This window comes from Anarhichas minor, unplaced genomic scaffold (assembly GCF_050575085.1).
Source record: "Anarhichas minor isolate MPS153535 unplaced genomic scaffold, ASM5057508v1 ptg000023l, whole genome shotgun sequence".
Lineage (NCBI taxonomy): Eukaryota > Metazoa > Chordata > Actinopteri > Perciformes > Anarhichadidae > Anarhichas > Anarhichas minor.
The window spans coordinates 6310001-6322500 of NW_027466469.1; the positions used below are offsets into that span (position 1 = coordinate 6310001).

The 12500-nt window shown below is 41.6% G+C and overlaps 2 protein-coding genes across 13 annotated transcripts in view; both read right to left on the bottom strand.

The window, feature by feature from the left end:
- The window catches only part of setd5 (SET domain containing 5), a 42572-nt gene extending 34172 nt beyond the window's left edge, over positions 1–8400 (bottom strand). For 3 of the 12 annotated variants that reach the window (XM_076097067.1, XM_076097065.1, XM_076097066.1), the window contains exon 1: positions 7931–8400. Coding sequence is in view for 9 of the 12 variants with exons in the window: in XM_076097058.1 (XP_075953173.1) it covers positions 8300–8335 (36 nt within the window). In the remaining 3 variants the exon portion in view is untranslated. The remainder of the gene's footprint in view (positions 1–7930) is intronic. The other 9 variants (XM_076097060.1, XM_076097057.1, XM_076097056.1 and 6 more) reach the window with 6 other exon arrangements.
- A 1641-nt stretch (positions 8401–10041) lies between these two features.
- The window catches only part of LOC142955303 (putative peptidyl-tRNA hydrolase 2), a 7663-nt gene continuing 5204 nt past the window's right edge, over positions 10042–12500 (bottom strand). The window contains exons 6-7 of the mRNA XM_076096772.1: positions 11661–11775; positions 10042–11492 (exon numbers count right to left, since the gene is read on the bottom strand). Of these exons, the coding sequence (XP_075952887.1) occupies positions 11406–11492; positions 11661–11775 (202 nt within the window). The 3' untranslated portion in view covers positions 10042–11405. The remainder of the gene's footprint in view (positions 11493–11660; positions 11776–12500) is intronic.

Sequence of the window (12500 nt, forward strand, 5' to 3'; positions counted from 1 at the left end):
TATATACACGTATATACACACACGTATATATACACGTATATACACACACGTATATACACACACACGTATATACACACACACGTATATACACACACACGTATATATACACGTATATATACACACGTATATACACACACATATATATACACACACATATATACATATATATATATATACACACATATATATACACATATATATATACACACACGTATATATATATATATATACACACACGTATATATATATATATATATATACACACACGTATATATATATATATACGTATATATATATATATATATATACGTATATATATATACACACACGTATATATATATACATATATACACACACGTATATATATACACACACACACGTATATATATACACACACACACGTGTATATATATACACACACACACGTATATATATACATATATACACACACACACGTGTATATATACACACACACGTATATATATACGTATATATACACACACACGTGTATATATACACACACACGTATATATATACGTATATATACACACACACGTGTATATATACACACGTATATATATACATATATACACACACACACACGTGTATATACACACACACACGTGTGTGTATATATACATATATACACACACGTATATATACACGTATATATATACACACACGTATATATACACGTACACACACGTATATATACACGTATACACACACGTATATATATACGTATACACACACACACGTATATATATACGTATACACACACACGTATATATATACGTATACACACACACGTATATATATACGTACACACACACACGTATATATATACGTACACACACACACGTATATATATACGTACACACACACGTATATATATACACGTACACACACACGTATATATATACACGTACACACACACACGTATATATATATACACGTACACACACACGTATATATACACGTACACACACACACGTATATATACACGTACACACACACACGTATATATACACGTACACACACACGTATATATACACATATATACACACACGTATATATACACACACACGTGTATATACACACACACACGTGTATATATACACATATATACACACACACACACACGTGTATATATACACATATATACACACACACACACGTGTATATATACACATATATACACACACACACGTGTATATATACACATATATACACACACACGTGTATATATACACATATATACACACACACGTGTATATATACACATATATACACACACACGTGTATATATACACACATATACACACACACACGTGTATATATACACACATATACACACACACGTGTATATATACACATATATACACACACACGTGTATATATACACACATATACACACACACGTGTATATATACACATATATACACACACACGTGTATATACACACATATATACACACACACGTATATACACACATATATACACACACACGTATATATACACATATATACACATATATACACATATATACACACACACGTATATATACACATGTATACACACACACGTATATATACACATATATACACACACACGTATATATACACATATATACACACACACGTATATATACACATATATACACACACACGTATATATACACATATATACACACACGTGTATATATACACATATATACACACACGTATATATACACATATATACACACACGTATATATACACATATATACACACACACGTATATATACACATATATACACACACGTATATATACACATATATACACACACACGTATATATACACATATATACACACACACACATATACACATAAATATATACACACACACACGTATATATACACACATATACATATATATACACACACACACACACGACAATTCAAACTGTGTTGGAAGTCAAAATCTTCACCGTTGTGTGTTTGAGATTCACAGGTTACATTTAACAGAGCTGTTCCCATGGGAGTATCTGGAATGCCTCCGGTGTAGCTGCTGGATCGGTTATGGTCAAGTCTACACACCGATCCGATACACCGGTAACATATCACGCTCATTTGCGTAGTAACACAGGAACGACGACATGCGTCACTCGCTACCTTACCTGTACAACCTACCCAATGGCTACTGCACTTGTGCTAAAGAGACACAGCTGTGGTTAAACACATTTTTTTCCATGATAATGCCACATTGTTAACAAATCTGTGTTGAAATCGGCAGGAGGAGAGCTAGTTAATGTTTGGCTGTGTAGAGTTTCACGATGATGCGTTAAAGCTCTATTCAGTAGTTTTGAACAAAGGTCAATTATGACGCTATCATGATGTGTTCAAGTTTTTAGTGAGAAATTGGAAAGAATCCTGGAAATGTTTTCACAGCAATATAAAATAGATATTAGAGAGGGAAGTATTATGATTAGTTTGTTGCACTTATCGTATTAGTTTGTTTCTGCACTGTACTTTTGCTCTGGTTTATGCTCTTAAATGCTTGTTTAAAAAAGGAGATGCACTTATGACTTCTGGTGACTAGTAGTTCTCTTGAATACCTATGTTGAATACACTTATTGTAAGTCACTTTGGATAAAAGCGTCTGCTAAATGACTGTAATGTAATGAATTTGGACCCTTTTTTGTAATTTTACACACTGGTATGGGATTGCTACGTATCGGCCGGGAAGGAAAACATTGAATCGGAACATCTCTAATATTTAAGAGATTTCGAGGGTAAGCCATGTCTACTCCCAAATGTGGGGAGGGATGTTTTCTAAGTAGCGTTATCGCATAGGGCACGAAGGCCAAAACAGCCATCTTGATGTTAGATGAGCTCATGCTTTGGCATAACATAAACCAGAGACACCCTCTGTTTCTCACACATGATCTCACTGCATGACAAACAAATTTGCATGACATTTCCATTTCCTCTTTTGGACGACTTTAGTCTTATCCAGAGCAACACGAGGGCATGCCCTGGCTCCACCTTGAAAAAACAACAACATTTGCAGCACGACGCAAGATTGCGAGGTGTCACACGGAGTCAAATCACTGCAGCCATTTTGAACTGCTGAAGGACTTTAATTGTCCCACTCACTCTTTCACATTCAATATGAATCCAGCAAACCTACATCCTCAACGTCTTGAGGAGAAGTGTGTTTGTGTGTGTGAATCCTCCCACCTCACTCTGCCCGACAGGAACCATTTGCTCAAGGTGACAGAACAAGGCCCTTGTGAACTGGAAAAAAACTGGCACCGGCCGTTCGTTTCTTTGTGCATTACAAAACAGGGCAGCTGTGAGCGGGTTGGTGTCGAGTGGCTTGACTTTGGTGCAAATGCTCTTCTTGGTTGTTTTTCTTCTGCCCTGCTCCTTATTCTCTCCGTCTCTCTCTCTCTGCCTGACAACACCCTCTGAGCAAACACAATTGGAAATGTGCTTGTAGATTTTGCAACCTAGGTTTCACCTCACACAAAGTATTTGAATCATTTAATCATTATTTGCACTCCTTGGTTAGGCTGCATGAAAGAAAGAAACAAGTGGGACCAGAGGAAAGGGTGGGAAGGGAAAGAGAGAGGAGGGTTAATGTGGTGAAGCCTAAAATGTCTGCCCGCAGTTCTAAAGGTGGACGACAACTCGGAATATTGGTGAGCTTTTTTTTCTTCCTGCTACACGATTGGCCAAGTATCACAAGAAAGGCAGCGTGACAGTGAGAGAAAGAAAAGGAAATGAAGGACAAAACATAAGGGTGCAATAAAACAAGAGAGCGAGAGAGAGAGCGAGAGAGAAAGAGATGATTACGTAGATTGCCTGCCTCACCCCCCCTTTTCGGCCTTGTTTTTTTTTTTCTCCCCGAGCCTCCTCCTCCTCCATTATTCTCCCAAGAAGCATTGCTTCTCGGCACGAAACACAATTAACCAGCACAGCCCTCTGCAACACTGCTCCCCCAACGCAGAAGGAAATGCTGCGCCCCATTGGAGCAGCTCCAGAGCTCCTGCACCAATAGCAATGCAGCGGTGAGGCAGGCGTCGGAGCGACTTGTTTTTAACCCCGTTGTGCAAGACAGCGAGCCACACACAACAGACGGGCAGCTGCAGAGGGGGAGACGCAGAGAGAGGGGAAGCTGGATGGACCAGTGCTGCATCTGTCCCCGAAATTAAAAAGCAAAGGCAGGAAGCATCTCGTGGCTGACTCTCACACAACAGAAGGAATTGGGGGAAAACATGGACAGGATATAAATCTAAAAAGCATTACTTTTCATATGCAAAGTAAATAAAAAAATATACACGTATAGATGTGAATCAACGTTTTAATATTTTTTTTAAATATTTTTTTATAAGACTCAGGGCTTAACTTAAGGAAACAAGACGAGCTTCAGTTGCTAATAAAATGCAGTGTAGTCGAACAACATTCTAGAGACAAAATGCAAACAAGTGCTTCTCACTGTTTGTATTGTATTTGATATTTCTGCTTCCATAGATTAACAACACTGGCTTGGTTGACTTGGTCACATAGGCACAACACACGCAAACCTCATTAACATATCAATAGCTACACCTGCCCTCCATGTAATGATAGAGCGGCATCAGTATGCAAATGGAAGCTAAAAGGACAGCCCCCCCCCCATTCCTATTCCTGACAGCAACACCCCCTGCTCCCTCTTCTCCAACCGTCTGCATCGAGACAGAATCCTGTCTTCTTCTTTTGGAAATGGGCCAACATCCTGATTCACTCCGTCTTGTACTAGTGCGCGCACACACAAACCAGGGTTTAAATTTTGTACGCAGTAAGATCCACACATCGGAACGCAGCGCTCACATATTCTAAATGTGTTTTCAAGGGCACGTCACCCAACAATTACATTTCTTGGATTGTAACCACTGTGTGAACGTGAATGACACTTTATTTCCTCAGTAAACAAGAAAAAAAACTGGGCCAGGTCAACGTTGCATGTCTGCACAGATCTCCAACATTTCAGAGGCCACTACTGGGTCCGTCCTGCAGACTGATCCACTCGCACAGTGCTGCTCTTTCACCAATTGTTGTAACTAAACACTCCTAACACATGTATCTCACATAATCAGAAGCTGCTTGAGAGGCCTGGAAAAAAAAAAAACACGGCGGGTCAGTCCGAGGCAGAGCAACAACATGCAGCCGAGCAATTCATTCTTAGCTTTCCCAGGGTAGGGGGTGAATTAAAAAGGCACGCCAGGGTCAGGGGAAATGCTGGAGGGGCTTGTCTTTCCGATGGGTTCCGAGAGGCCAGGTTTGCTAGCTGCAGCCCACACAGTCTATTATAAGATGTGAAACATATTCAGAGAATGTCAGTCGCAACCAATCAAAACAAGGCTCAGTGCGCTGCAATCTGGCTTCCAACAGGCATCAAGAGGATCAATCCAAATACTTGGTGCTGGCTGAACGGCCCCAGCAGGGCACAGGTGTAATCTTTGTACTCATGGAGCAAAGTCGACGCCGGATCGGAAAAACACACCGACTTGAAGCCACAAATACATTCTTTTCCATCTCAAATCAACTTAAGTGGATTTTGAAATACCATGTTTGGTTGGAATGTACTGGATTAGTTTGTACAGTGCTTTTAGTGAGCAACCAAGCACCTAAATATGACTGACCGATTCACCATGGACACCAGATTTTGTAATATCAAAACATTCAATCCAATTCAAGCAAAGATGTTTGCTGAGTATAAAGAGTGATGCGTTTAAAGTAGACCAGCTGAAGTTACGATAGGTCAGACACAAATATCCCTGCGGAGAGGTCGTCACACATCCGGTGACACATTAATTGACATAACCGCGTCCAATAGAGCCAAATAACGCCTTTCTCTCTGTGCTCGCCGTGTCCACTGCTCCGGACTCGGGGGCGCAGCACAATGCGAGGCTGCGTGGTGCAGCTGAGTGGAGCACAGCTACTCAGGCGACGGTTAGGGCAGCCATTAGTGCTCGGAAACCGCGGGGTCCTGAAAAAAATAATAACCTCACCAAAAACATACGCAGGGCAAGGCTCATTTGAATATCTTAGGCATTCCCCGTATCACTTGTCGCTAGCTCGCAGTTATGTTAGTTTCATTTAACCTGGAAATGATTATCAACTACACCGTGAAAATGACATGGCATAGCTTAATCTGGAGACCAGGTCTTGATTCTTGAAATAATGTAGCTTTCTCTCATAATGAAGAAAATACCCGATTGGTCTTTATAAACATAGCAGCTGCGAGGTCTCTAACTTGGTCGAAACTTGTGACTGCTGCATTCCGACTCAACAATGCTACTCGTCCTTACTCACACGTTGAGATAAAAAATGGAGGCTAAAAAAGGAAACAAGAGCTCCCCTCTAAAATACCACTCATTTCTCTTAACCGCCACCAAGGCTGGGGGTTGGTAGGTGGGGGAGGTGAAGAAGAGCAAGTCACTACCCAACAGATCTGCTTTTCTGATTGCTGCGTGCGTGCGTGCGTACACACACACACACACACACACACACACACGGAAAGGGAAACAGGGAAAAAAAAACACAAGCACAACCTAGCTTTCAGCTTGATTCACACGCCAGAGCGAAGTTAGGAATGCATTGCAGGAAGACAAATGCATTAACATGATGTAGCCAAACACCACCATGATACAAACCATATTTTTCATAAAACTAAACATATTAGTCCAGAAACCTACTGCAATAGCTTATAAATACGTCGTTACATACAGAGGTAACGTTGAAGGTCCACCGAGTGTGTGCCAAAGCACTGGTTCACAATAAGGACACAATCAACTGGAAAACATCCAGAAAGTTAGCTTAAAGGCTAGTATAGCATTTGTTGCCTATGGCTCGTCTGCTAACGTTCACCAACACAGCAGCTGGTTGCTTGGCTAACAGGAGTCGCAAATAATTATCAAATTGCAAGTTGTGTCATGGATAACTTTTACAAAATTCGACAGTTTTGTGGTCCCAGAACAACACTCAACACATTGCTGTCAAAAGAGCAGAGCCAAATACATGTTTTGGTTCGAACAAAACAAGTTTGCATTTTACCTTACGCGGTCTGAGTCTGAACTTCCTTGCCCAAGAGCTGGTATGCAGGTCCAACGTTATTCTATCAATTCAACCTAATAACTATGCAACAAACGCGAATGAAGTCCCTATAATGTGCTGGTGGTGTTGTTTTGACTTTGTAACGTTAGGGAATATCAAGCCTCTGCTGAAACACATTAGAGAAACTTGCTTAACAAACCCAAGGTGGATTTATTAAACGTTACTTCAATTTGTAGCTTAATGGGCTGTGGTCAAAACACAATATATCTAATTGGTAGTGCAGTTAACTTTAAAGCCATAGCCATGTATTACTGGATCATTCCTGGTATGAAAACTGAGATAAAAACTGAACTGAGGGCACCCTTAATGGACTAAACGTTAAACGAGTCAAACTCTTGGAAACTTGCATAATGGTGTTGAGAGCTTTTGGGACACGGTTGCTTGAAATAATGTTGTAATGTTCGCTTTGATAAACTAGTAATGTGATGAATTCCCAGACTTACAAGCTAGCTACCAAAAAACAACACGAGGAGCTGATCAAAAAGTCATGGAAGATCAGTCCAGACACAGCTAAGAGCAGCCCTGCAAGGCAGACCATCAACATGGAGCCTTTTAGCCAAGCAAGTCACTTTAAAGTGGAAAGATCAACCAACTTGTTCGAATAAACTTAAGTGGACGCTAAGTAGTAAGCCAAGTTGGTTAACGTTAGCTTCATAGCTATGTTTGGTTGACTGAAAACATGGAGCACTATGTGTCTGTAATAACATTACTTATGTTAACATTTGAGTTACTGCCTCCATCTATAGAGGGTGATATTAACAATGAACACGAATTAAAAGTACTCACCTAAAGAGGCATTCCAAACTTGAACAAGCAAGGCAAACGCATGTATAGTGGGTCCTTAGAGTATCCCAACATCAAATCCAAACAGACCAGTAGGCCTGTAGGTCGGCCTCGGAGTCTCCTGTATCCTTTGCCCTTAAAAGTAGCTCCCTCTCCAGGGGTAGGAAACAAACTTCTCAGTGTCTCCCACGCATAGACGGAAAGTTAAATTCCCTGTCCTGTTCAGGTGCACTGCATCCATTGAGTGTCTATTATAGATCCCCGGTGGATAAATCCATGTATTTTAGTGTATTATATATACTATCGCTATTTATAATGGGGTATATGCTGCTGTATGTGATACAGGGCTCTGATTCTGTCTCGGGTCCTTACATTCGCAGAGGCGCCCATCCCCCTCCTCACCGGCATCGACCGCGGGTCCCAGCGAAACTGACACACCACCACGCCACGGGGTTTTCCTGGCGACAGTGCAGGGGCTCTCTCCTTGGGCGGCCCTTGCTGCGATGTCCCGCCTCTCGCCAATGATTCGTCAGCAATGTGTCAGTCATATTACACACGCGCGATAGATGCAAGTCTGAGCTAAATTACAGCATCGATTTTTTTCCTCCGTCAACTACGTCAGACGGGGCGGGCACTGCTCAGAGGAGGGGTGCGAAGTTTCAGTCATATTATAATATGCGTGTGCTGTTGGCGTACAAGGAGTAGAGCAAGAGAGAGTGGCTGGATTCGGGGGACAATTTCACACCCAACAAAGGATCTGTACCTTCAAAGGTTCCGGGAAATGCTCGTTATTAAATTCGAATGCCATGGAATTCATTTGAATTCGTTAGTGGGATTAATGTTTTTTATTCGAGCGTTATATTCATCTATTTAACGTCGAAGGAGCTTTCATAGATAGGAGCAAGCGTTAGCTACATGGGGTCTCTGGGGCCCAGTTCCAGGGACACCAGAGGCAGGGTTAGCCCGCTGGGTCAGCCCCACCTACCGGTGTGTCAGATGAATGGAGTATGAGGTGTTACTCTGCTAGCATCTGGTGAGGGGTTGGACCCGGTTGGACAGGGAAATTGACCAGGGCTCCTGGGCGCATCTACTTATTTCTGGTCCCTCCTACTTCTATTCCCACACTTTGCAGACACTGAAAATGTGACCGACACAACGAAAGTACCTCTAATCAGCAGCTACTCAATAAAAACTATTACTGGAAGTTGTATTTAAAGAACGGGCGAAAAAAAACGAGTGCAGCCTTTGCTGTGATGAAGTTAGATGAAGGGAATTGACACGCAGCCCTCGTTTCCTGTTAAATATTTTAAAGTCACTGGTATAGCTACCGCACACTGGATTTACAAACATTTTTAAAAAGATACAAGTATATAATTTTGACTGTTTATAAACATATAGTCGCAGTGACGCCATTGGCTTCTCGTTCTGTCATGAGACTTGTGGGGGGCGACTGTGATTGGCTGCGGTGATAAATGCCAACGTCATTTGTTGCACAGGTTTTACAAGCCACGGAATTAGACAGCAGTGTAATGGAATTGTTGCAGATGTGCGGCTTCCAGAAAACAATTGATGAAGACTCCGAGCTTCATAAGTAATTACTAGGAAACACACTGACGGTTGCATTTGCGTATGGATACATACAAGGTGAACTCGGTGATACGGCTCGACACAATCGAGGCAGAATGCATTTCTTAGTCGATTAATTATATAACCGCTAACGTTACGCCCCATAGCAGCCGAAAGGGTCACATATAAGTGCATTGACTTCATGTTTGACGGTACTTATAATTTCACTTGTAAGTCGCCACTTTCACGTCCGTTTTTGTGGCAACTTCTCGGGTTGTTTTCCGTTAAATCACTTCCCACGGACCGTCATGAGAGTGATACGTGAAGGACAGTTTACACGTCCCTCCGCCGGACTCCCATGGCAGGAAGCGGCCATAATTCACAATACTGCCATTGTTATTGCGGTGAAAAAACGATGTCATATGGCCAGTGCTATAACCACGCACTGCAATATGGCTGCGTTCAACCCATCCCCCACAATGCGTCCACTGCCAGCAAATCTCTCTCGTGTGTGAGTGTGGGGAGTGTGTGTGGGGGTAAAAACACGATTCAAGATGCTCGTTATTTAATCTGGAGGCATTTTTAATTGTCTCCATAGTCTGAAGCACTCACATAAATGACTGTATAACATAGGAGGTATCAAAGTGTGGACATGTTACTAAAATTGACATAACTTTGGGATTCCGACTGTTCAAATGTACATTTCATATTGCGTGCATGCCACTGCCAGTCTTTTTTTTTTCTAAAGATTTTTGTTACAAATAAAATCTTTGACAATAAGCTAAGACTTCTGGGAGAGGCAGCTCATGCCCACAAATATTTGTTAGTGAGAACATAGACACACAACAGCTCACACGTCCTTCTGTGTGTATTAAGATTATTAGTGCGCACCACTATTCACCAGGTCCAGAAGAATTGCTATACACACACACAAGTATCTGTCGAGCTGTAAATTGACCAACTTTAAAAGTGTAAACTATCCACCACAGGCAGTCAGAGTGCATAAAGTTGGGCCCGCACACAGCTTTACTACATGACATTTTGGATCCACACAACTTCTCGCCCACCGTCAAACTCTACCAATAAGTCAAAGAAATGGAGGATTTTCTTCTTTTTACACAAAGAAAAGAAAAACAATATAACAAAGTCCAGTAACTGTGCATACTGTTTAGGATGGCACAACACAGATTATACATTATATGGCATAATGTATTCAAAATATAGCCATTCATCAATAATGAGTAATGTCATTGATTCTATAGGAGAGGGATCTTTGGGAGAATAGTTAGACACAAAATCATTTAAACATTAAAAATGAGTGTTCACGCATTATGAGTTAATAAGTTACTCTTCACTCAGGAGTAGTGAATCAAATGGGTAAATACTACATCTGCTATGCTAATTATAATGACATGATGCATTATTCTACAGTACACTGCACCTTGAATAAGCATGATTACAATATTGGTCAGCCACCAAAAATACATGATTTTACTTTGCCATATCTGAAACTGGACCACAGACTAGATGTGTTTGAAGCTTGATTAGGATTCTAATCTTAAGACTCTCCTCTAAGTAGGTGGCCTGATTGAAAAAGGTCACCAGAAAAAATAAATCCGCTGCCTTTGCCCCGTTCCCCTGTGAACCACTGGTCTCCCCTCCTGCTCTTAACGGCCGACTAAGCGGCTCAGACAAAGAATGAAAGGGAAACAAATGGCTGAGGGTGTGTGTTTTCTGGTGTTGGGACATGTCTCGTTTTCCCTTGTTCTTTAGGTCTTTTTTTTTTTTTTTTAAAGGTTGTTACAAGCTTGCATGCCAAGACTCTGCCTGCCGCTGGGAAACGCTGCCCTCTGCTGGATGCACGGTGGCACTGCAGAGCAATGCCTTCCCCCCCCCAGTGGGGTTGAGCCCCTCAGAGCAGCTTCAGACTCCCAGTGACGTTGTTCACCATCTCCTCCTCGCCCATGATGGCCAGCACAGTGCGGGACCCGGCCTCCACCTGCCCAACACAAGAAGGGTTTAGATTGTCTTCATGTCCCAACACTTACACAACCACTTTTTAACCAGATATACGAGTATCAGTAATTTATATATTATATATAATATATTGGGGATACCTACAGACATTTACACACAAGATAACTCTAAAATGTCTCGTTTCCCTCACCTGGGTCATCCCTGCATCCTGCACCAGGTAGGTGGGCAGGCTGAGGCTCATGGCCAGGGCCTGCAGCTCCAGTAGATGAGCCACATTGGTGCCCTGGACCACCACCTTCTTGGCTCTGTATCAACACAATGCATTTATTTATGTAAAATAAATGTTTATATCAGCAATGAAACATTTGACTGAACTGAGCAATTCTACAGAACCCAGTGTGGAGAACCCAGAACACACACACAGATGGTGGACCAATGATTGTAAAAGCAAAGGTTGCACAGTGGCAGGACTTTGTCTTTTTAAATTCAAGAGACTAGAGGGTGAAAGGCGTGAACACTTCAGGATCTGAAGCATTAACGGAGGAACATTTTAGATTTCTGCTGACAGCGGCAGATGAACTGGATCAATCGTGGCATCCTGGATCGGTGTGTTCCACGGTGAAAGAGTGCACGACAGCGGTGAGACGAGGGGGGGTGGACTCTTTGATTACATCAGTGACGCTTTGTGCTCAACCGTAGTCTTTGGTGGTCAACTTTTAATGTGAAGATGCCGGCCATATTATCTGCCAGAGAAGCCAACAGCGTTTCTGTAGCTGCTGTTTAAACTCCTCCTGATTGGACGTTTTGTTTTTCTTGTGTAGCATGAAGGTGATTGTGCAATTGTGCATTGTGTATTTCAAAGTTCATACCTTGCAACTCATATGCTTTGTTTTGATTATTTATTGTTAAATGTATGGCCGCTGAAAGTTAAAATCTAACAGATTTACACATCTTCAATGTTCACGTATACAGTGCAAACCACTAGTGGTTGTTTAAATTACAAGTGACATGTTCTCTACCAACACACGGT